The sequence below is a fragment of the Atractosteus spatula genome, chromosome 6 (genome assembly GCF_055471065.1).
Source record: "Atractosteus spatula isolate fAtrSpa1 chromosome 6, fAtrSpa1.hap1, whole genome shotgun sequence".
Classification (NCBI taxonomy): Eukaryota; Metazoa; Chordata; class Actinopteri; order Semionotiformes; family Lepisosteidae; genus Atractosteus; species Atractosteus spatula.
Window position 1 is genome coordinate 12,924,710 of NC_142711.1, and position 22,732 is coordinate 12,947,441.

Sequence of the window (22,732 nt, forward strand, 5' to 3'; positions counted from 1 at the left end):
CGCGGAAGTCCCGGGTTCGAGCCCCGGACAGTGTGGGGCCGACCTGATGCGGCAAGGGCGCCCGCCTGAGCCCCCGTTGCGTTACATTGGTGTCAGAAGCGGGATGGGATAGCCCTTCGCCGGGGACGGCGATTTAAGCGGGGGAGAGTGTAACGCTTACGGCCGTCAGGTACTGTGTAAGAGCTGGCGTACCAGAGCAGGTGACGTCACCGCCCTTCCCTGTGATAGCAGGACTACAGCTACTGGGCTGTGGAGAGATCTCTCTTTAGCTCACGGTGCTGGGTCGCTGCAGAGAGACGCGGAAGTCCCGGGTTCGAGCCCCGGACAGTGTGGGGCCGACCTGATGCGGCAAGGGCGCCCGCCTGAGCCCCCGTTGCGTTACAATATTCTGTTTTTTTGTTTATAATTGTCACTTGCTGCGGGTATACAGTAAATTTATTAAAACGATCATTTCCATTTGCCTTCCTCGGTGATATTTCTAACACTAACGAAGACAAATCCAAAAGATAATTTCTGCATAATACTATAAGTATCACTGTAGTCTTTTGAAATCAGGAAACTATGCTTTTCCTAAGTATGCTGCTGTAAGTGGACATCACCTTAGAAATTCTTGTTCCCCTGTTTGTCTTCCTTACTGGATCTTACCTGACTTTCTGAGCTTTTGTTGTCCCGCTACTAGGGAGCCTTTGCTGTATCTGTGATGTTATTGTCTTAAAGTGGGTTTTGCTTTCTTTCGCATAGCTACAGGTGTAATTCTGTTTCAATATTACAATCATGCCAATCCGTGTAAAATTGTAAAACTAAAAAAAAAGTTTTTTTCAATAGTATAGTTCAATACTAGCCTGTGTGTATTTTAGTTTTATTTCAGAAAGAAATCACCTGCCAGTCTGAGCCTAGTTCTAGTGTGAGTCTCCCATTGCTGATCTCCACTTTGTCCTATACAATTTTAACAGTTCTATGCACCACCTTAAAGTAATAGCGGAGACCCATTCCAGGGGCATTGCGCGTCGCTGGGGTTTCGGAAGACTGTTATGTAATGTGATCCTCCTGTCTGTATTGGGTGGTACTTATTTTCTTGGCTCAAGCTTTCGGAAAAGTTACACTTAGGTTCAGTGGAGCTCCAAGACGCTGCCAGGGCGCTTAACACAACGAAGAAGATGGAACCAAAACGACTTCGGTTTTCGTGTATTTTTCTGTCTCTCGCGTTCTCTTTCCCCCTGTCCTCAACCTGCCCAAGTCGATGTCTTTGTTTCAGAACCACAGTGCGTTGCATGCACTTGATGCTGGACCACATCCCCAAAGTATCACCACAGACTACTATCCTGTAAGTGCTAAACTTTTTTTACATACAATACTAATTTTACATACATTGTAAAGTAGTGGATACAACAGATTTTAATTTACCGTATATATAAATATTACCTTTAAGGTGATGAATACGACCAGCTGTTATTTATTTCGCATACAGGTATGTGATAACATCATTGTGAGGGACGTTGCTGACAGAAAAGCTTTTTTTTTGAGTGAGGCGTGATACTTGTATCTCTTGGTCTTATTTCAAAACGTTTTTATAATGGATCAGAAAAGACCTTGATTTTTAAGACGTTTAAAAAAACAATAGAAACACTCGAAATGTTTATGGAGCTGGAAGATCTTATTGTCAGATTTCTAAAGTTAACTAATGCGGGTCTTTGTATAGTTCGAATTAAATAACCGCATTCTAAATTTATAATGATCAGAGGTATTATAATAACACTTGCTGTAGATAAAATAACGCAACAGATTTTATAGGTTGTGCAGTGAATAAAGGTAGATGATATTTTGTATTAGCAAACAAAAATGGTATTATATTTGCAACACGAATTGCCAAAAAATTCTTACATTCCTTGTTCTGAAACGTTTTTACAAAGCCTTTGATTTTGCGTTCCCTTAGTCCACAGATATATGTAGGACTTTAATGCCTATATGACTAAGTACACCGACCTATCTTAGTAAATGGGTAAACAGATACCGGTCATGTACAGTAATTAGCATATCGGTATAGAAGAGCTGCAGGCCAGAGAAAACATCTGTCTGTAGACAGCTATGCACCAATCAAAAACTTTACAAGAACTGATGTCTTTTAAATAAGGAAGCACAGCGGTCTAACGTAGTGTTCTCACAAATCTCCTGCAATGCAACTTATTGGAGTTTATTATTTATTGCACTTTTAATATTTAGTTTGTTTTAAGCAACCCAAATAAGAAATATTCTTTTGATTGCTGAACATCCACAACTGATGCCCCTCTCAAAGCTACAGAGAAGGACAAGTGTACAGTAGATTTGTTTCCTGACTGAGTGACATGAGTTGTTTCTTGGCAGGGGTGCCTCTGATTGTGGTGTTTGAAGTTTCTTTGTGTGTTGTGGTTTTATTGCTGGGTTTGCTGGTTTCTTTGCACTATTCAGAGACATGATAGGATGATCGGTTAAATTGCACATTGCAATCCACAGTGCTACAGTACTGACCCTACTACAGAATAAGGTTACGGTGAAGAAGACTTCCATTTCCCGAACACACTGAACAGAATAATATATAATGAAGAGAAGAGGAAACCCAAGCTCTGGGTCCACAAGAACATCTCTTAACAATGTGGGAGGCAAAGGAAAAAGAACAAGATATACACTACTGCTCATAGTGTGCATTGTTTTCCATTGCTTTTGGATTTTTTTCTCAGTTTTGCATTTACTATATTGTTTCTCATCTTTATGTTAGTACTGTACTGTATATGCAAAAGACATCAGCAAAGAGTTTTGATGCACAGAGACAGTTTCCCCATTACAAATTCTGTTTAAACTTGGCACCTGCTGATTTTATTAGAATTGGTTTCCCACTCTTAATGTTTAATGGTTTAATAGTTCATGATTTCCCAGATGTACCAAAAGATGGTACATCTTGAGTGAAGCATCTTCACTAAACATCCTTTTCAGACCCTGTTTAATATCTAATGTCAGTCAAGTCTTGTATTTGTGATGCTTTCAGCTTTGGGATCAAGTATTACATGTAATGAATTAGTCATTGGAACTCTAGGTGACTTAAGTAAGCTCCATGAATCTTAAATAATCTGTCTCCCTAATCCAATCTTTCCAATGGTTCCTCCAGGGTGAAAGTGTAGAGGAAGCTTTAGGGTTATTTTAACAATACAAACATAACCACACATTCAAAACAGTTTTGAAAATAACTTTCATTATTTCACAGTAAAAAAAGACATGTTCGACCTGCAAAGTCTTCTTCAGATACTTTTCTTCAAAAGTACTTTTCTAGTTCTTGCACTTTAAACATATTAATGTAGTAAAGCAACAAGAAGAGGTTAATTCCTCCCTGAAAAGTAAAAAAAAACAACAAATTGTCAGCTCTGCAAGGTGAAGGGGTGAATAAGGAAGACAAAGAAAATGTGAAAATGAGCAATGGGAGGTGAAAAAGTGGTTAAAGAGATGGAAATCTCAGTGACGAACTCCAGAGAAAGGGTGGAATGTACAAATCTGCAAATGATTGGATAGATTTAGAAAGAAATTAGTCAGTCAATCGTACATACTGTAGCTGGCAGAAGGTACAAAGATAGTTTTGTCTTCTGGTGCATCTTTGAATCTCTTTGAACAAACACAGAAAGATCAGTGTAATCATGGGCAGGAATATTGGTATGTCCTGCACAAAATAAAAGTTACTAAAGGGCTACTTTGAATGCACACCTGTCTTTATTTTGTTGTGATTCATTTAAGTCTGTCCTCTCCTAAGTACCTCATGAAATTTGTAAGTCAGACTATTTCAGCTTGGGATATTGTATCACTTTGCTCTCTATTCTGATTTTCTTACTGCCTTTGTTTTGCCTTCCTGTTCTTGTTTACCTTTTATAAATTGTGCTTTAATACCTATACTTAATAGAATATAATATATTATTTTATAATCTTTTATATTTTTATCACATAATGATTAACATAGAAACTAGAAACTTGTATTGATTAGCTCAAGAGCTGTGCTCAAATGGGCATGACAGGTTAGTGGTGGTAATTTAAAATACTGAGGAATCTGATTATCCTTCCATTAAACTTTTGAGTATTTGAATATTTGACCTCTGATGGGAAGAACATCTCTTAAACATATTAACTACAATCGGCTTTCTTATAGTACAGTCATTTTATTTTTGAACATTTAAAATTTAATTAAATATTATTAAGATAGGCCAAATAAATCTAGAAATTAATAAGGACGTCTTCTGTTTGGGTTTAAATTTGCATAGCTTTTATAGTATCTGTGAGATACCAGTACTGCAGACTAATATAATGTTCATTAGTAAAGCATTTTGACTGTATTTTAATTTTTTTCTGAGCAATATGGTTTTTCAGTAAGATTAAACAAGACAGACTTTTACCTCAGATTTGCTTTTGGTGATTTCTTGCTGTAGCCTTATACATATACATATACATACTGTATACGTATACATATACATATCAGCTACGGTCTTGCATGAACATTTCAGCATGATTGACAGTGGTTGCTCAATTAGGAGAAGCTAAATCTGGAACTAAGAGTAACTGCAGATTCAGTGGTGGTATTCATGTTTCACCAAATTGACTGGTATTACAGGTTTCTGTTACTTAAGTAGTGTCATATCCATTAGTCTAGCAAAAGTACTACGCTGTACTATATGTAGTAATTATCTAGCAATTTTCCCACTTATTGTTACATTATAAAACCAAAGCTGCATTCAAGCGTCAGAACATTCTACAAAAATGAAAAATAACATGCGATGATAAAAGAAAATAGCATTATATAATGTGTGTTTCTGGAAGACTGACATTTCTGTACAGGTTTTTAACTAAACAAAGGTGTCTTTTTGAAGTCATTGATCTTGTAGCTAAAGATAATAACATATACAGTATGAACACAACTATCATGTTATCTTTATTACAATCTTTAATTTATTTAATGTTTTTTTCATTTATAAATGAAAAATAACCATTTTGTAACAATCATTTTGTAAATAGTCTGTATTCACTGTGATTGAACATATTTTATGCTCCTAATTGAAATTCAGATTCGTTTTCCATTTTCAGTCTGTTTGAGCTGATAGAAACTTTTAGATGTACTGTATGTACTCATCATGCATGGAATAAACATTGACCTGTTCCTTTGCAGTCTATGCGTGGTGATGCAGCTATTTATTGTACTTGAACTTCTTAAAATTATGTATATGTTTTCTAAAATATGTACTGTATACAGCAGGGTAATTTTGAACTTTTTAAAAACAAACATCTGTCATATTGGAGGCTATCGGAAGTTGTTCTTCCATAAAGCACCAAATGTGTAACATACCATGAACCCCTGACCTCTAGGAACAAATTAGACCACTTTAATTCTACAGCTATTTAGAAAAACACAAATTCTTAATAAAGACAACAAGTAACAACACATCAAGGTCATATTCTTTGATGCATTTGGTTCTTCCTGGAAGAGCTACTGTTTTGTATCCAAAATAACAGACATATGTTAACATTTTACTTTTAAACTACAGAGTATGTTACAATTTGTCCTCTAGATTTCAGATTTTTGGAGAAAACAATCAGATGGTACTAAATCATTTGGAAATCCCAGTAAATAAAGTTATTTAAGATTAAATTGAGAGGTGTACCTGATCTTTTAAATACTTCACATCTATTTTTCTGTGCATATTTTAATGGACAAGAAGTAGCTTGAACATAAAGAAATGGGTATGAGAATATTTGTTGCTGGTTGAAAGTTATGCACTAGTTACATCAACTTCAAGACTTGTTAATTACCTAAAAGGACAGTTATCAGAACTTTTATTGAGTTATAGTGGAATATAATAAATGTAAAAAGAGAGACAAATCCTTTCAATTAGTCTGAAAGAACTGATAGTTTTCTATTCATACCCTCTATTTTGTCAGATCGCCAGTGGTTAATTGACTTGGTTCACCGCCATTACCCTTGGACCAGCACGGGAGGGATGAGGGCTGTGCAGTCACTATTAGAATCATCACTATGTGAGAAGAGTAATCTGCTTCTTGAACACACTGCGAGCCCCACACAGCGCATTTAGACTTAGCATTTTAGGAGGGCTTTAGTGCTTTCTGGCACCACCGCAGGTTCATAGACATCTGGCAAAATGAGGATACCCAGCGTGAGTCATCCCCACCCAAGCCCTTGGCACTCATGCTCAGACTCAAAATGGCAATATCTGAAGAGCTCAGTACACACTCAGAATGATTACCTTTATTGCTTGAACCTCTCTGGAACCCTCTGATCCTGATTCTTTACCATGCACAATGGAATATACTATACATAGTGTTAGTGTGATTGCATATATTTGTGAGGCAGTGAGGAGGAGAACACTTATTTTTCTACCACTGCACCAAAGATATGTTAAAAAGCCACCTGATTCTGTTAGAGACTTTTTGAGTGCAGACCAAACAGGATAGCTGATAAACACCCACTTGTATGAGTCAGGTGGAAATGAGACTTGACAGGTCAGAAATGACCTATAATCCAGAGCACGCCTTACAGGAACTTCAGGAACTCCAAACATCTTTCAGAAGCATGTCAATGTTTTCCTTTGGGCTGTAACATACAGGAGGCTGCACTGACAGTAGAAACAAGCTTCAGTCAAGGCTGCGTGTTGCTCTGTATAAATGACAATACAGCTTCAAGTGCTCAAAAGTTTAGAAGGAAGTCAATTACATAGTATACTCACAATATTTATTAATGCATTTGACTTTGAGTGTTTTTTAAGATAGTTTAAAAAGATTTGCTCGTTAACAAAAACCTAAAATGAATAGTTGTGTTTTAAACGTTCATATAGAGTCTTGGATATCTTAGAATAATTAGGGAAAGCATATGTTCAAAATCATTATAAAATGTTGTTGTGTGTCTTGTATTGTCTTGGAATGAGGTCTAGCAGTGAAGACAGAAAAGAAAACAGACACAACAGCTTTCAGGCAATCTACCGCTCTCAGATTTTTAAATTGATTTTAGTGACTATTCTTTAGTGCAAATCTGCTGTCTTTTAAGAATAGTTTATTTTTATCCCCTTTACGTAGAGGAGCAGCTTGTTTTGGGTATTTATGAACTGTTGTATCATTTAGTTTGGTCTGTGTCATTAACTCTGCAGAAAAGACCCAGATTTTGTCATTTTGAAATCACTGGAGATTCATATAATCATGAACTAAATATTAAGCTATGTACAAAACACTATAGTAAGGCCTCGGGAATTAGTATTTGAAATATGAAATAACCTGTAAATATAAATGCTACATAGGGAACATTAAAATAAAAAAACACACAAACTTGCTGTTCATCCTGTATTGTATACTAATTGTCTGTTTCACAACACTTGAAAAATGAAACCTTGTCAAATCACCAACACTAAGCTGCAAAAAAACATTTACAGGTACTGTAAAACCAAAGCACCACTCATCCAAAATTTGTAATCACAACACAAACATAGGAGGAACATGATAGGAATAAATTTATGGGGTAGCCTAACTCTTATCCTAGCTGTACGTTAAACATACTATTAGTTTAATGCTGAAATATTTTTAGGAGGGATTATTTATGTGTTGTGTGTATATGAGTGAATGGGATTAATATGCTCTATAAAATCTCTGTGGAATCACTTGGGATAACATGGTTCTCTTGGCTGTGTTAGTGATCGTGGAGTAACAACAGGAAGCTCTCCTAATATTAAGCAACATTTTCTAGATAGTGAATTGAACATTAGAAGAGGTTTAATGTTTCTTTTACACATTTTCTTCAATTGTATAATGTTTCTTACAGCTATAAAAAAACTGCTACTCTTTAAATAAAAAAGTTCAGATCACATTATTAATAATAGTACAAACGAAACATATTTCAGTGTTTAATCTGTGTTTGCCTGGAAGTATGTACTGTACATATCTTATCCTGGCAGAAATTGATCATGGCCAGTTACACATGGAGCTCTTGTTACTACAAGAGGAAGTATCCCCTGATAATACAGTGGTCCTATTGGTGATACGAGCCACACCTTCATACTACAAGAGTGTGCTTCTTTGGCCTGACACATTTTATTGATGGATATTTCCAGAATTGGACAGCAGTTGACCATGTACTATTAATAGAACTAACCAAAGAGGAATTTACTGTTTGTATAACTGGAATTAGAATTACTTTATAGAGTGGCTTGTAATTTATTCTTTAAAACAAAAATAAAATAGTATATATTATGTTATGTGTTTCACACTCCTTTAATATTGCTTTTAAAAGTCCTAGCCTTACAAGGTATTATACAGCCTGCTTATATCTTTTGATACCATTTGTATCATGGTTATGCAGAGTTACAATGACAAATTACAAAGTTACAAAGTTACCATGTTTGTGTTTGTTCGTACACAACCTGGATACTTTTAAGTAGGTTAATTTGTCGTAAAGAAATATTTTGAAAGATAAACATTTTTTTCAAATGCATCTCACTTACTCATTAAATGTTCACTTGGTAGGCTTGTGAATGTTCCCTGTTTGAGCAGCCTATGGAATCGGTTAAGTTTCCAAAGTAGATTCATTGTACACAGCCAGTTAATTGTTGATATTAGTTAATAATAACTTATTATGTTTATGTGTGGAATTAATGAGTGAAAGGGTACAATATGCATGGATTCCATTCACTCTTATAAAAGGAGAAAGTTTTTTTTTCACTTAATGGGTTTCTAATTGAAGGGTTTTTTAAACAAGGAGTGGAGTGTTGGTGGTTTTATGTGAATTTAAGCAACACAAAATCACAGCATGTATACCAAAGAAAGAAAGCAAGCTAATTGACAGAATTTCATTACATCATGCAGGAAAAGTTTAATCCTTTGAGATACTGTATGTGGTCTGTTTTTTTAATGGAGTTTTAAATTTTGGTCCTGCTCCAGTAGACAGAGCCTCTCCTTGAGCTTCTTTGTGTGGACAATAAATAAATGACTTAATAAAACACCAATATGTAAATGTCACATACCTGCATTAGTCATGATAAAAATATTAGTCAAGCCCATATATTACTGAATTCTTATTGACCTTTTAACAGGTAGATATTAATTATGCAGCATTCATGAAAATCCCAGTCCCTGTCCAATTTGAACAGCCATAATTCGTAGAACTTTCATGCCAAAATTCATATTGCAGTATATCTGCAGTCACCGTTTAGAGTGATTCACAAGATTCACCCAACATTGTTGAAACAGTGTGAAAACTAGAGGGCATGTGAAGAACAGCAATGAAAAAAAACCTCTGAAAACTCTCCTCAATTCTGTGCTGAATGTCAGAAGTGTACTGAAGATGAAATTTCATTTGTCAATATAATTACAAACACAAAAATGTACGGCTTTGGTAATAACATTTGCAGTTATAGATGTGTTTTAAAAGCTTTTTAGTTGTGTCTTATTTTAGATTTTTGGTCATACAGTAAGTGCGTTTGACACATACTATATTAAATTATACATTTGACATATACTGTATTAAATTATTTAACAATTCAAAAAATAAGATAGCACGACCTTTATAGTTATCCATGTATTCATACATAGTTACATTTATAAACAATAATAATGCAAAAAAGCTAATACATTTCCACGATGTCTGAACTTGTTAAGCAATGTGTCCCACTGTGAAAGCAAAATAATGAATCCTGCATAGTAGGAATCCATGTCAAGCTGGAGTGAACATTTACTGTAGCTGCCTGTTATACTTCAACAAATGTTGGAGATGATCTGCTGGACAAACACTCTGTAAAGGTCTGAAGAGGCGGAAATCAGTGGGTACCAGATCAAGGCTCTCATGTGTAACACTGAAAGTGCTCAGACACTGCACTCCAGCTGGCAGTGTGTCTTGGTATTATCATGCAGCAAGACAATGTCCTTAATATACTGTAGCAACCCCGAAATGTTTTTGATCAATGGTCTCCTGCAGTTAGTCCCATGGGTGACTAGCATTCAGTGTTTGACCATGTTTAGTCAAGGACCAAGGCCACCCATCTTTAAATTGACCTGGGGTATTACCATGAACAGGTCTCATGCCACTGTGAGCTCATAATGAAATAAATGATGGTGTTCCATCACTCTACTTGTTCAATTCTGCCAGGAAAACACTTACTTTTCTTATTTATTGAAATACCCTTATACCCATTTAGCTTTATTTATTTATTATTTTATTTATTTTTCATAACACGGATTAAAATAAACCTGAACAGGAAATAGAAGAGAAAGAATTTATTGTAAAAAGAAAGGGAGTTGCTAAGTAATCAATAAATGCAGGATAATGGATAAGGCATTTATGGATATTGTACTTTAAATGAGATTATAAATGAATTAAGTATGGCCAGGAATGCTCCATGTAATATGATGATTCTTTTTTGGACAGGATTCCAAGAACATTTTGCTTGTTCTCATGACACTCATAAAGCTCATTGTTCATAATACACCATGAAACATCGTTATTATGTTTTCTCATTATACAGTATAACATTGAAACATATACAGTCTGTTCAGAATGTATTACTAGTAAAATTTGATTGTGTTTTTCTTTAGACAGTAACACGGTGAAATTGGTCATGTTTTTTTTAGCTAACTTGACTTTTTTAAAATAAATCAAAATGCAAGAAGAAGAAGTACAGTATTGCTGTAACTGTACCTTTGGCTTTTACTGTATACAGTATACTTAAAATGACAAAATGACACATCTAGCCTGTATGAAGATGAGAGGTGTTTCATTTCATTCTATAATAGAAAAAAATGTATATTAATTTGGATTTTTTTATACTCACTAGTGTTATTTGCCTACAATACGGTATGTCTGACCGAATGAAAGGAAAATGTCTAGAGAATGGGTTATTATCTCCTGGCAGTCTCTGTGCAATTGGAATACATTAGTGTTCAGTACATTATGTTCCTGGCATAACTGCTAGCCCAGCTGTGGGAAATCTAGTTTTCAAGTTTTGTTCATCAGCTTAGTATATATTTGCAGTTCATTGTACAATTTGCATGTTGCATGTGTTATAACTTAACTGTTGTGAGGATAAAGAATAAAGAACTACAATGTTCAAGCTGAAAAAAAAACACTAAAACTCAGTTACATTAGGTACAATTTTACATTTTGATGTAAGGTATTGTATGTTAGTAAATATTTAAAGCAAAAGTAAATCACTATATCTAAAATATTACAGTTTTGAGGGGAGGTTTATCTTATTTCTGATTTGATGGATTACCTCAGCGATATAACAGTACATCAACTCCCAAAAAATATAAGTTTTTGGAGATAATGTGCTATACTTAAAAAGAATGGCTATCTCAAATGCAGAAACCAGGATCATACCACGCATGAAAATGTTGCAGAATTCAATATGATAGTTGAAATGTCTGTCCAACCGGACTGTGGAGGAGTTTACTTGGTTCCATAAAAGAATGATGAGTTTCTGGGAAAATCCTTATCTCAAGGGTTTCTCGTCCCTTTCCATGAACTACAGTATTAAAAATATAGAATAATATTCAGAGCTGTAAAGGTAAAAATGATGTTTTTGTATTACATTTGAAATAAAACTGCGATAAAAATAAAATTAAGTATGAATAGGAGGTTAAACACCCTCTATGAAAGTCAAATTGATAAATGAGATGAAAGGAATGTTTGAATTCTTCCCATAGGGAATGTTGATTGTCGGCCTGCTACCATAACTCGTTATTAAGGGTGTGGATATTTCAGTGGAAATGTCTCTTAATATAACCTTAAATTAATTATCTTCTGTTATAAATCTGGCATTGTCTTTTAATGTATTTTCTTTATTTTTAAATTCCAAGCACTGTGGCTTGAAACAGCTTGTTGAGTAGTACTCTGTCTAATGTGAACACTGAATTGGTGATTTTAAGCCTCAAAGGATTTAAAATTTAAATTAAATGCATATCCCTCTGCTTAGAAGCTGTGTTTATAGGAAATGATGAAGCGTATGACAAAATAAAAAAGAATTACTGATTAATTTAAAATCAGAATAAAAGCTCTAAAACATCCCCATGGATAATATAACAGTGAAAGATATGGGTGAAGAACTGCCATTGTGGTTTCATTTTGCTTCCTGAATCCACCTCGTGTATAAGTCAAATACCTTAAATATCCCTACATTTTAAAATTCAATTTAGTAATATAAATATCACTCATTGTTTGCATTGGGGATTGAAAAAATAGGTCTATTTAAAGAAACCCAACATCAGTGAAGTAATGAAAAACTTGGAAAAACATGACAAATTAGAATGTCAATTCAAACAGAAAATAAGGAGAAATACCACTATTTCTTCTCTTTAAAAAACATCGCTGTTATCAATTAAGGCACAAAACCAAAAGTGGTGCCCAACCACAATGGCACATTCACAGATGTGTTTCTTGATTTAATTTAGGTTTGGGCTGTGAAGCCATTTCCATCATTTCAAAATCTTAAATCTCCCACTCAAAGTCATTAATAACCAGGTTTATTTACTTTATATTTCTGCAAAAAGAAAACCTTAAATTGGCACTGTTTACAAAGTCCATTTACAAGGGAACTAGGCCATTCCCAATATAAGATTTATGAATAACAGTGTGGCCCCTAACAATATTTCCACAATAACTGAATGAAAATCTGTTCTGTCACTTAACAGTTGGTAGTGAATCTATAAATGTAGTGAAGCTAATCGTAATATGCAGTTTAAAAGAAGACAATTATAGTTCACAAAAGATAGTGATTAGTCACTGAAGAAAAAGGCTCCATTGTAGACAGACACTTCATTGCTAGCTGGGCCAAAAGGCCTCCTCTCATTTCTTTTTAACCTTTCTATGGGTAATTTTTCTGTGGGAATGTAGGGATGAATTATGTACAGAAGAATATAATGGGTGAGATACTGTACAACAATCCATAGATAAGCAGGTTAGGGAAAGCCAAGGGAAGGCTTAAAATTAGACATAGGATAAGGAATATCTTCTGAATCTCCCCAGACTAAATGATTGCTTGTTTCTAAATGTTTAGGCTTCACTCCAACAAGCAAACCTTGTCATTACACAGGTTGTAAAAGTTTTAGTGTTGAAGTTAACTGCTACTTCTAGAGCAAACAATTTAATGTAATTTTATCTTGTGTAGATGGGTACAAAATATATAATGGACAAACTGTAAGTGTAAAGTCATATATTTGACTTTAAATGACTTGCATTAAGTGGTAAAACAAAAGCTTGGTCTAAACTCTTTTTAGTAATGGGTTTCTTGTTATGATTAATTATAATTACTTTCACAGGAAAATACAGCAACATAGCAGTGGAGCTATAAAAATAACATATCTGGCTTTTGAAAGGTATAAAACCCTGTGAACAAAGATGTGGGAAAAAATATTGGCTTTATTACACAATTTATCATTGTCAGAATGGTAATTTAATCATGGACACAAATCACTAATTATACAATTAATCATTATATAATGACAAACTATGAACATGCGTATTTCCAGGTCCAAGTATTATTTACTTTACTTTCACAATGGGCAAAAATTCTCATTTGAGAGTTTGATAAAATTTTAAAATAATGATAAATGACATTGAGGATGATCTATGAGAAATAAGAATATGAATATTTATAAGGAAATAGAAAAGCAATAACTGAACTCACAGGGCATAAAACAGACACACGCCAACCGTAAGTATGTTAACTATATACTGTATATATAAATTCACATATATAATAAAATGTATATAGACAAGCCTAAAAGGGTTCTTTGGTAACCTTCTATTGTCTTTTATGGTTAGAATCTCATCTTTTCCAAATATTTACTGAAATTAAATCCTTACATGACAGATAGAAAGTAAACTGTAGCAAATTTCTTAATGAACAAAATCCAAAAGTTAAGAGTAGCATATATAATTGAAATGCTGTTTAGTGGTTTCAGGTTTACTGGACAAAGCAAAATATGAATATTAAATATATATTATAATATAAATATAAGTGAAGGAAATTATTAAAATTTACAATTGAATAGTTTAGTTTTTTTGCATATTCTGTACCAATATATTGCCACAATGTACTACATTTGTTTAAATTTGTACAACATTTAAGCCTTCTCCCACTGAAACACTGTAATTCATTAAATGAGACTCGAAATATGTGCTAATTATTTTACCTACTGTATATGCTTTGTAAAACTGAATTAGAATTGTTCTTTTTGTAACATAACCCACAATTATTATAAATTCCTAATTTATTTTGTGGAAAATCTAATCTTTCCCTTTCAGTGTAATCAATAGATATTGTCCTAGTTTGCACAGATGACTGAAAAGACCTTTGGATTTAATTAATCATTCTGAATTTCTTTACTTAACCTATTTCTTAGGAAATCTGAACACACAAGTATTTTTTAAAAGTGATTTTAAGAGTTCATAAGCTTCTATTCTTCTTCCATTTTTCTACTCATCACATTTGCTTTGAGCCTACTGTACATTAGTCACTGTATGAGAGTTTTTATTACAAGATTCAAAACAAAAATAATAATAACAAATGGACTCCTGCTTTAGATAGTAGTTCAAGTAGGTAGATGCATCAGCATGCATAGGCTGCAAAGGAACAAGTACAGGTTTATTCCATGCTGAAAAGAGAAGAAAAGAAACACAACATTTCAGCTGTGGAGCCTTCTTCGGGTGTGTCACACACCTGAAGAAGGCTCCACAGTCGAAACATTGTGTTTCTTCTTTTCTCTTTTCAGCATGGAATAAACCTGTACTTGTTCCTTTCCTGCTTTAGTTTGTGCATTGCTCTGAATATAAATATCCAGTTGTGATTATGCTGTGAATCATGAAACCCACCAAATGATAGAATAAATATCACAGATCACGTCTTTATGCAAATCCACTGTTGTAATTGTAAAGAGCAACATAAAGAGCATGCATTAAGTATTGTAGTTTCATTAAAATACCTGTAATATTGTATTGGGAAGATGAATTTGGTTCTAAAAATGCAAATTAAAAAAAAAACATTGTAACTAACTGTTCCTGTACATAAAACTGAGACAAACCTATTATTTTTTGTACTGTTAGTTGTGGTTCTATTTTGCATCATTCTAACTTATTTTACTATTTTATGTATAGTGATGAAACATGGTAATATATATAATTTTGTACATTGCAATGTATCTAATTTTTACTTTGGTTTATCAATGCTTCATTTAAACACATTCGAATACATTATTAATGCAAATATATGTCAACACATATATGTCAATTTTCTACTTGCAAAAGAATGATTTTTGCTCCAGAACAATTAATTCATATTCAGTTGTTGAAAACACAGTTTTGAGAAAACAGAGAGCACAAAAGCTTTGAAAGTTGTCTTGTTAATGCTTCTTTTACCCGTAAGTGAAAGATTTTGAACAAAAAAGGATATTAAACTTTATGGGGTTAGATTTCTAGAACACAATATCAGCAGCTGAATGGAATTATGCTCACACCTGGTTTAAGTTAATAATAATTTCTTTACTACCATATGATGCCTGATGTATCCTTAGGTATAATTTTATACTGCTAGAACTCTTAAGTAATATGATGATATGGTATGGGACTATGTCAGGCTTGAATTGACTTTGAGATCAGATGTTAATACAAAATGTTTATCATATTTCAATATAAAGTAATTAAACTATTAAAATATATAATAATATCTTTGAATATTTTTACAACTAAAACAAACAGTATTTATGGCTGTATTATTAGGGCTTTCATAGTTCTAGCAGTGTTGCTTTCTTACTTTTTTAAATGTAAAGCCAATAATATTTTAACACATCATCCTACCCTGTGCTCTGTGGCACTCAGCCAATTGTGCATTGCCACTAGAGAAATCCCAGTCAAATTCGGATAGTCACGTTCCCGACATCTGGACCGATGATCACAAAGATCAATCTGTGCTTTACCAGCTGAGTACACTCACAAGACCTCTAATGATATTACTTTAATTACCCCAGTTACCTTTTCAGTTTTTTAGAACATATGAAAGCTTGGAAATTAGAGGCCATTTGGTCAATCTATGAATCTTTTAATTGACAGGTCTTTCTAATAGGTAGTGACATAGAGTGAAACAGTGGGTGTGGTTCAGGCACCAGGTGTGAAGGGCTTTGTTAAGGTTATGTGGCATTGATGGCCCAGTGACACCCTAATGCAGGGGTCGGCAAACGTTTCAGAACAAGCGCCACTAAAAACGTTTTAACTTACCTTGCTGGGCCATCTGAGTGAAATCCTCTATCTAGCCGATAAACTCATGATTGGTATAGGTCGCGTTTCTCTGGCCACATCTCCTCCGCGACCACTTGCATACACTGCTTAATAAACTCGCCATCCGTGAAGGGTTTGCCAGCTGCTGCTAGAAGCTGTGATACTTGATAACTAGCTCGGAACTTCCTTCAAATTTTCTCTTTAACAGTTTTTCCTGCCCCTGAAATGACTTTTTCAAATGTTCTAATTTTTCCCTCCGTCCATCTCCTGTGTATTCCGAAAACTTAGCCCGATGTTTTGTCTCATAACGTCTTTTTATGTTGTATTCTTCAATCACGGCGATTGTTTCCCGACAGATAAGACACATTACCTTTTCTTTCCAAGGGACACAAAAATACTCTTCTAACTATTTGTCATTGAATTTTCGACCCTCTGCATCGATCTTCCTTTTTTTTCGACATGGAAGGAATAACTTACTGTTAGCTGTTTGTCAGTTATAACTTTTAGAACCGTTTGAAATCATTACCTGCTTTCAAACAAGATAGCATACACTAGCATCACAGTAGACAACAAAAATCCAAATGAATTCATGGTAAGAATCAGTTGTAGCAAAGGCATTTGTGACCTAGGCTAAAGCTGACGTCTGATAGGCTAAAAGTAAAATGCATCATTCAGTAGGTTTTGTTCTGCAATTGACTGTTAGTGCTGAGAGAGAGCAGCAGAGCTAACAAGTAGAGGCCACTGGCAGAAGATTTTCAATATCTGATGCAAAAAGTAACCCACGTGATTCGAACAGTAGTGAGCTGCGGGCCACTCAGAAACGTTCAGCGGGCCGGATTTGGCCCACGGCCGTAATTTGCCAACCCCTGCTCCAGTGTGAAATGCAGTCTCATACCTTATCACCCGCATTTCCTGCCTTACCACAGACATGGGGCAGTCACCATACCGTTCAGAGGTGAACCTGGGGATGCTCCACAGGTTTGGCTGTGCTAGTGATCGACAGTAGGGGGCCCAGAAACAGGATATAAATGAACAATGCATCATTACAGCTGGCCATCTGTATACAGCCTTTTCCTGAATAAGTCTTGGACAGTCATCTCTGCCCATGCCTGAACCATCACAGGGATGCTTCCACCACCTGAGTGATGAGTAAAGATCCCTTGTTGGGAGTGCTTCAAAAAGCCCCAGTCAGCAGATAATGCATGACAAAGGAAGGTTTGCTGGATGGATTACATAATTGGACCTAAGAGAGGACTCTCAGACACTAGGTACTGTACATGTACTCTGCAGGCAGCAGCAGAATAAGTACTGTACATATTCCTAACCACCGTCACAATGATTCTGAGATGTTCATCAGTGTGAACTTCTGTATGACTTTGTAAGAGGTTTGAGATGTGATTTAAGGTATCCTCTGCTTTCAGCTGCCCTGTGTGTCTTCTAAGCAAATACAGCGGATTATTAAACCTGGCCAAAGACAGATGCAGCTGTAAAGTCATTAGTTCCTACTTGTGGTGAAATGTCATTTAATATTCTCTGTACTGCACCATGGAATGCATTTAGAACTTCGATGTAACTTCCTATCCTGTGCAACAGAATTAACTGAAAATCTGTATGATACCTGACAACTCTAAACATATTATAACATATACACATTACAGAAAAACTAAGGGGTATCTCACCTCTTCACCCTCATCTTACGTTGCTTATTATTATTTTCAACACCATTCTTTTCACAAACAGTGTCTTGTTCCATATCACCACCCTGTACATGATTATTTACATTCTCCACTTCTACATGGGGGCTGGCAACACCATCCAGTACATTTTTCACCAAATTCCCTTTTTCTACCTGTGGATTGACATTCAAACCTAGGCTGGCACATGGTACTGTATCTTTTTCATTTTAAAAACATTTTTTAGTGAGGTTAATATTTTTTTCTTAGAACCTTGCCCCAGTGCATAGTTACATGCCTGTGTTTATTTTGCTTTTAAGTTAAAAAAAATTGTCTGTGGAAGAGTTTCTCGGGTTGTGTTCAGTTGCATCCCCGTGAACTATAGCTTTGGTTACACATCGCTAAGGAAGGATAAAAGTGATACTGGGCTGTTTAACTCAAGAGCTGGACCATTCTGCAAGCTCTATAAAACACAATCAAAGCAGACCACTTTTTCAAAGCTGTCAGTCACTGTGCTAAAAGCAAAATGTGGAAATGATTGTGAAATGTACTGTTATCTGATTTGAGCATGGAATTATACCATGCACTGTGATCAAATTGGCTGTAGACTTCTGTGGCTCTGTAATACATTTAGAAAATGTGTTTTGTTTACCATTCACTAATTACATGGATCTGATGGACTCAAAACCAAATGAAATACAGTGTATTATTACAGTGACATGATTTGGTGCACCTCTATTTTGAGATCGCTTATCCTGCTCTTCTTTTCTGCACTTCCTTTTCTCAGTGCCCAATAGGTACACCCTTTTGTAGGACAATGTACATTTGCCAGCTGCAACTACATGATTTTAATTCTAAACCATTACAACAAAGTTTGCACTGCAAGTAAGAGATCACTTGTAATGTTTCATTATTGTCTCTGCAACAGATGTTACAAATGAAACAGAATTATTACATCTGTTGTCCTGAGAGCATTCTTCACAGCTGCCCCCCAGAGGACACTTGTTAGTCTCATGTGTGCTTCAGTGAAAGCACCTCATGCATTTTTAAGCAGTTTTTGAAACTCCTTTCTGGTGCATGAGATGCTGGAGGTAAGATACAAACCTGCGTGTAATCCTGTCTTTATTTTTCCTCTACCACTAGGTCTCCCTGAGCTGCTTTGTACAATGGGCCCTCAGCAGGCCTTCCACTCTGCTATAGCTACCTGATGCCTTTGGAGCAAAATAGACCTTTTTTAACTCACACTTGGTCATGTCTTGGCCAATTTCCCACCCAGTCGACCTTCAAAAATGGATTTTAGTACAACATGATGCAGTGACTTAGGGGAGTGGAGACAGTCCTGGGAAAATGACGCTAGAAAAAGGGGTGTGGTCACTTGTCAAAATGTTTGATGATCTGTGTACCTACTCACTATTTGTGATTTCTGCTGCTTGCATCTATTCATTTTTAAAACAATCATTAACATTGGTACATTATGATCGTGTGGTTATACAGTTAATATTTGATTGTGAACAGTTGTATTTTCTAGATAATTTACAGTAATTAGTGGTGGAAAGACTGGAATAGATTTGTGATAAAGATCACTGCAGCTCTGGGTGGATATTCATTTTACAGCTAAAAAGTGTTTCATGAAGAGAACATTAGAAGACATGAATGAACAGGCTAATCTTGTGATGTACCCCCAATGGAGCACATCTAACAAAATCTGAAAGAAAAGTTGATGAAATAGCTACCAGCAGGAAAAAAAAAACAGACAAACATGAATGAAAAAGCACCAGGTACAATTCAAAATTCTGCAACAAATTCACCGATAATAAATTCTGTTAATTAACATTAACATTAACAACTTATTACATCAATTTTCGATTTATGTATTCATATAAGCTTATTCACGACCATATTTTTGTAAACAAATAATTTTACAGAAAATTAAATGTAATAAATCTAATGTCAAATGATGAAGTAGCAAAACTGGGTTCTAATGTTTGTGCTTATAATTTTATCTTTGAAGGTATCAAAGTTTAATCAGGCATTATATCAAATAATCTTACACTCACTGGCTAAAATATTAAGTCGATTGAATGCTTCAAATGAATGAAAAATGTGTGGTTGGTTTGAGAACATAAGACAATTCTCCCCGGAGAAAACAGTTCATCCCATATTGTCAGCCATACTGGAAATGTGAAATTGCAATTCGCAAACACTCAACACATTAGTGCTCTATAGTTAGGTCACTTAAACTACTGTTCATCTTTACCTTCATTTTTGTGACTTTGTGTAAAAAGTGTACATGACAATAGAAATATTTATATCCTTATATGACAAAAAGACAGAAGGGAAATGTCTGCTCATGGAAAATTCAATCCATCTGGTCTTGGGATAGTGACCAAATCCTGGAAGAGAGAGAGCAGAGTTGCACCTAGCCATTGTAAAGAAATGCATGTATTGGATTTAGAATCCAATTTCGCTGGGCTGTCACTTCCCCCCTAACTTATGAGGTGTGAGTCAGGGAGAATATGCTGCAATGGTGATGCTGGAGTGGAGGGAGGAATCTTAGAAAAGAACACTTTGGCCCATTTTATACTGTATGCAGTTGAGTGGAAATGCGTTGAACCTCTCCCGATAATATAAACTTAGTTTTGAAGATCAGTAGAAACTTTGTTTCATTTTCTCTAGCAACCTACAAAAGATCTTGCTAATAAAGATTTTTGTTAGAGATAAACATTATCATAAATCTTAGCTTTTGTTACCTTTATCTGAAAAAGTTGAAAATATTATTTGTACAGATGCAGCCATTCAAAATGCGTGAGGTATTTCGCGGCATACCCCGGTGGGCGTGTCACAGTATCACGCGGTATGACGCAGTTAACGTGGTGTCACGTGGTTAACTATCCGGCGTCGCCTTGTAAAACCGCCAGGGGGAGCTTAACCTCTCATGTACAGCATTTGAGCCTTTAATTTTGAACTGTGTATTACAGCATGTTAATCATCAGTCATTAAAATGTTGGTATATTTTATGAAAGCAAGATTGCTCAGTTGGACAAAAGTACACAACCTACCTTTATCAGAAATATTTATGCATCAAAGCCTTTACTGAAGATATTACTAATAGTATTAATAATGGATGACTTTAGACAAGCTGTATACTCAAAGTATAATTTCTTTAGCACATTTGTACAAGCACTTGGAATCTGTCCAAGCCATACTTTGTCAGGCATTTTGTTTTACTTCAACGGGCATAAAAACTTCCTTGCTTTTAACAGGGCGTTTCATAATTTCTAACTACGAAAATGATTTAAAATGCGACACTTATCATTCAACTAGAGCTTAAAATATCACAAGGATCCTCAAGAGCACAGCAAAGAGTGTATTAAAAGACACTTGTATTTATCAACGCTTTCTTTTCCGTATACCAGATTTTATGGAACCACTTCAGAGGGGTGTCAGCCAGTCAGATTCCAGGAATCGGCACTTTAAAGGAAAAATACACACCGGTATTCCATTTCTCCCTAACGATTTTAAGCATCGAAGTATTTAACTAGCATGTGAAATAGCGTGTGAAAAAGTGGTAGTTTTAAGCTTTTCTGCTAATATAATATGGAATCGATATTGATTTAAATCGTGTTCTGATTTAAATCGCAAACGCGTGTTTAATTATATGTGTTTTTTAATCATAATCAGGCTAATGCAACATAAATTGATACAGTATCTTTGTCTTCTAAGCATCTTAATAAACTTTCAGCATAGCTTTCTACCTGTCAAGATTTATATTTCTTGGGATTTTGGGATCAAACGTGGAAGGATTAGATTATAATCGTTTTTATTTGTCAAATACGTGATTGTATTTCTGAATGTTATGTGACACCTACAGTAGTTCACTGCTTTAAATACATCGAATTAAGAAAGTTATGTGTAGCACTTTAGATCTTTTTTCTGAACCAGGGAAAATCTGATCATGTTTCTCTATAACAATAATAAAAAAAAAACTTTATTTTACATATCGCCTTTAAAAGTGGCATCTCAAAGCAATACAGTAGCAATACAGTAGATCGAAAAAAGATACTTATGGGTACGCAGGCATTCACGACAGCAACATACGAAACGTTTGCACGTACTGTATAGTTAAGTTATTACTTGGTTTTCAAAGTGCAACGAAATACAATATTGTTGTTGCTGCTGTTCTGGTTGTTTTTATCCCGTAAAGCGTTTTGAGAAGCCACCTTTAAAGGCGATATATACTGTAAAACCACTGATTCTTATGGAATGTGTTCCGCAGGAGATTCAAATTTTTATTTATTTATTTTTTAATCGCGTATCTTAGGAAATCTCAGTATAACTTTGTTCATGAACAGTGGCATGTTACATTATCATTCGTTTTTTTAACAAGGCTCGCCAGCTAATGTGACTCGAAACCTGTCTTGCTAGCTTTTAAAGTCGTGCATGTGTAAACTGTACTAGAGGGCATGCAAGTTACTCTGCCTCTTTCAGCTGCAGGGAGTCCCTCTGCTGCAACACACAGCAGACAGAACGGGAGACTATTGCCTTTCATATCTGACACCAGTGAAGTAAAAGGGGTGTCTAAAGGGGTGACTTCAGACCACATTTTAGTTACTTTATTTTGTTTACTTTTAACATTTCTGTAATTTACAGTAGATGTCACAATAGAAGCCCGAAGCCTATTATACTCAGTCTAGCCTTGGATCCTCTGAGTCCCTTGACTCAGTTATTGCATATTAATTTCTTGAGATACGCGATTCCATATTATATTCCCTTTTAATCAAATTCTAAAAGT

General features: G+C 35.1%; 1 protein-coding gene across 1 annotated transcript in view; it reads left to right on the forward strand.

Moving 5' to 3' along the window:
* Nucleotides 1–1,141: 1,141 nt before the first annotated feature.
* Nucleotides 1,142–22,732, forward strand: part of LOC148831842 (peroxidasin homolog) — a 66,825-nt gene continuing 45,234 nt past the window's right edge. The window contains exon 1 of the mRNA XM_088919135.1: nucleotides 1,142–1,324. Coding sequence (XP_088775261.1) covers nucleotides 1,158–1,324 — 167 coding nt within the window. The 5' untranslated portion in view covers nucleotides 1,142–1,157. The remainder of the gene's footprint in view (nucleotides 1,325–22,732) is intronic.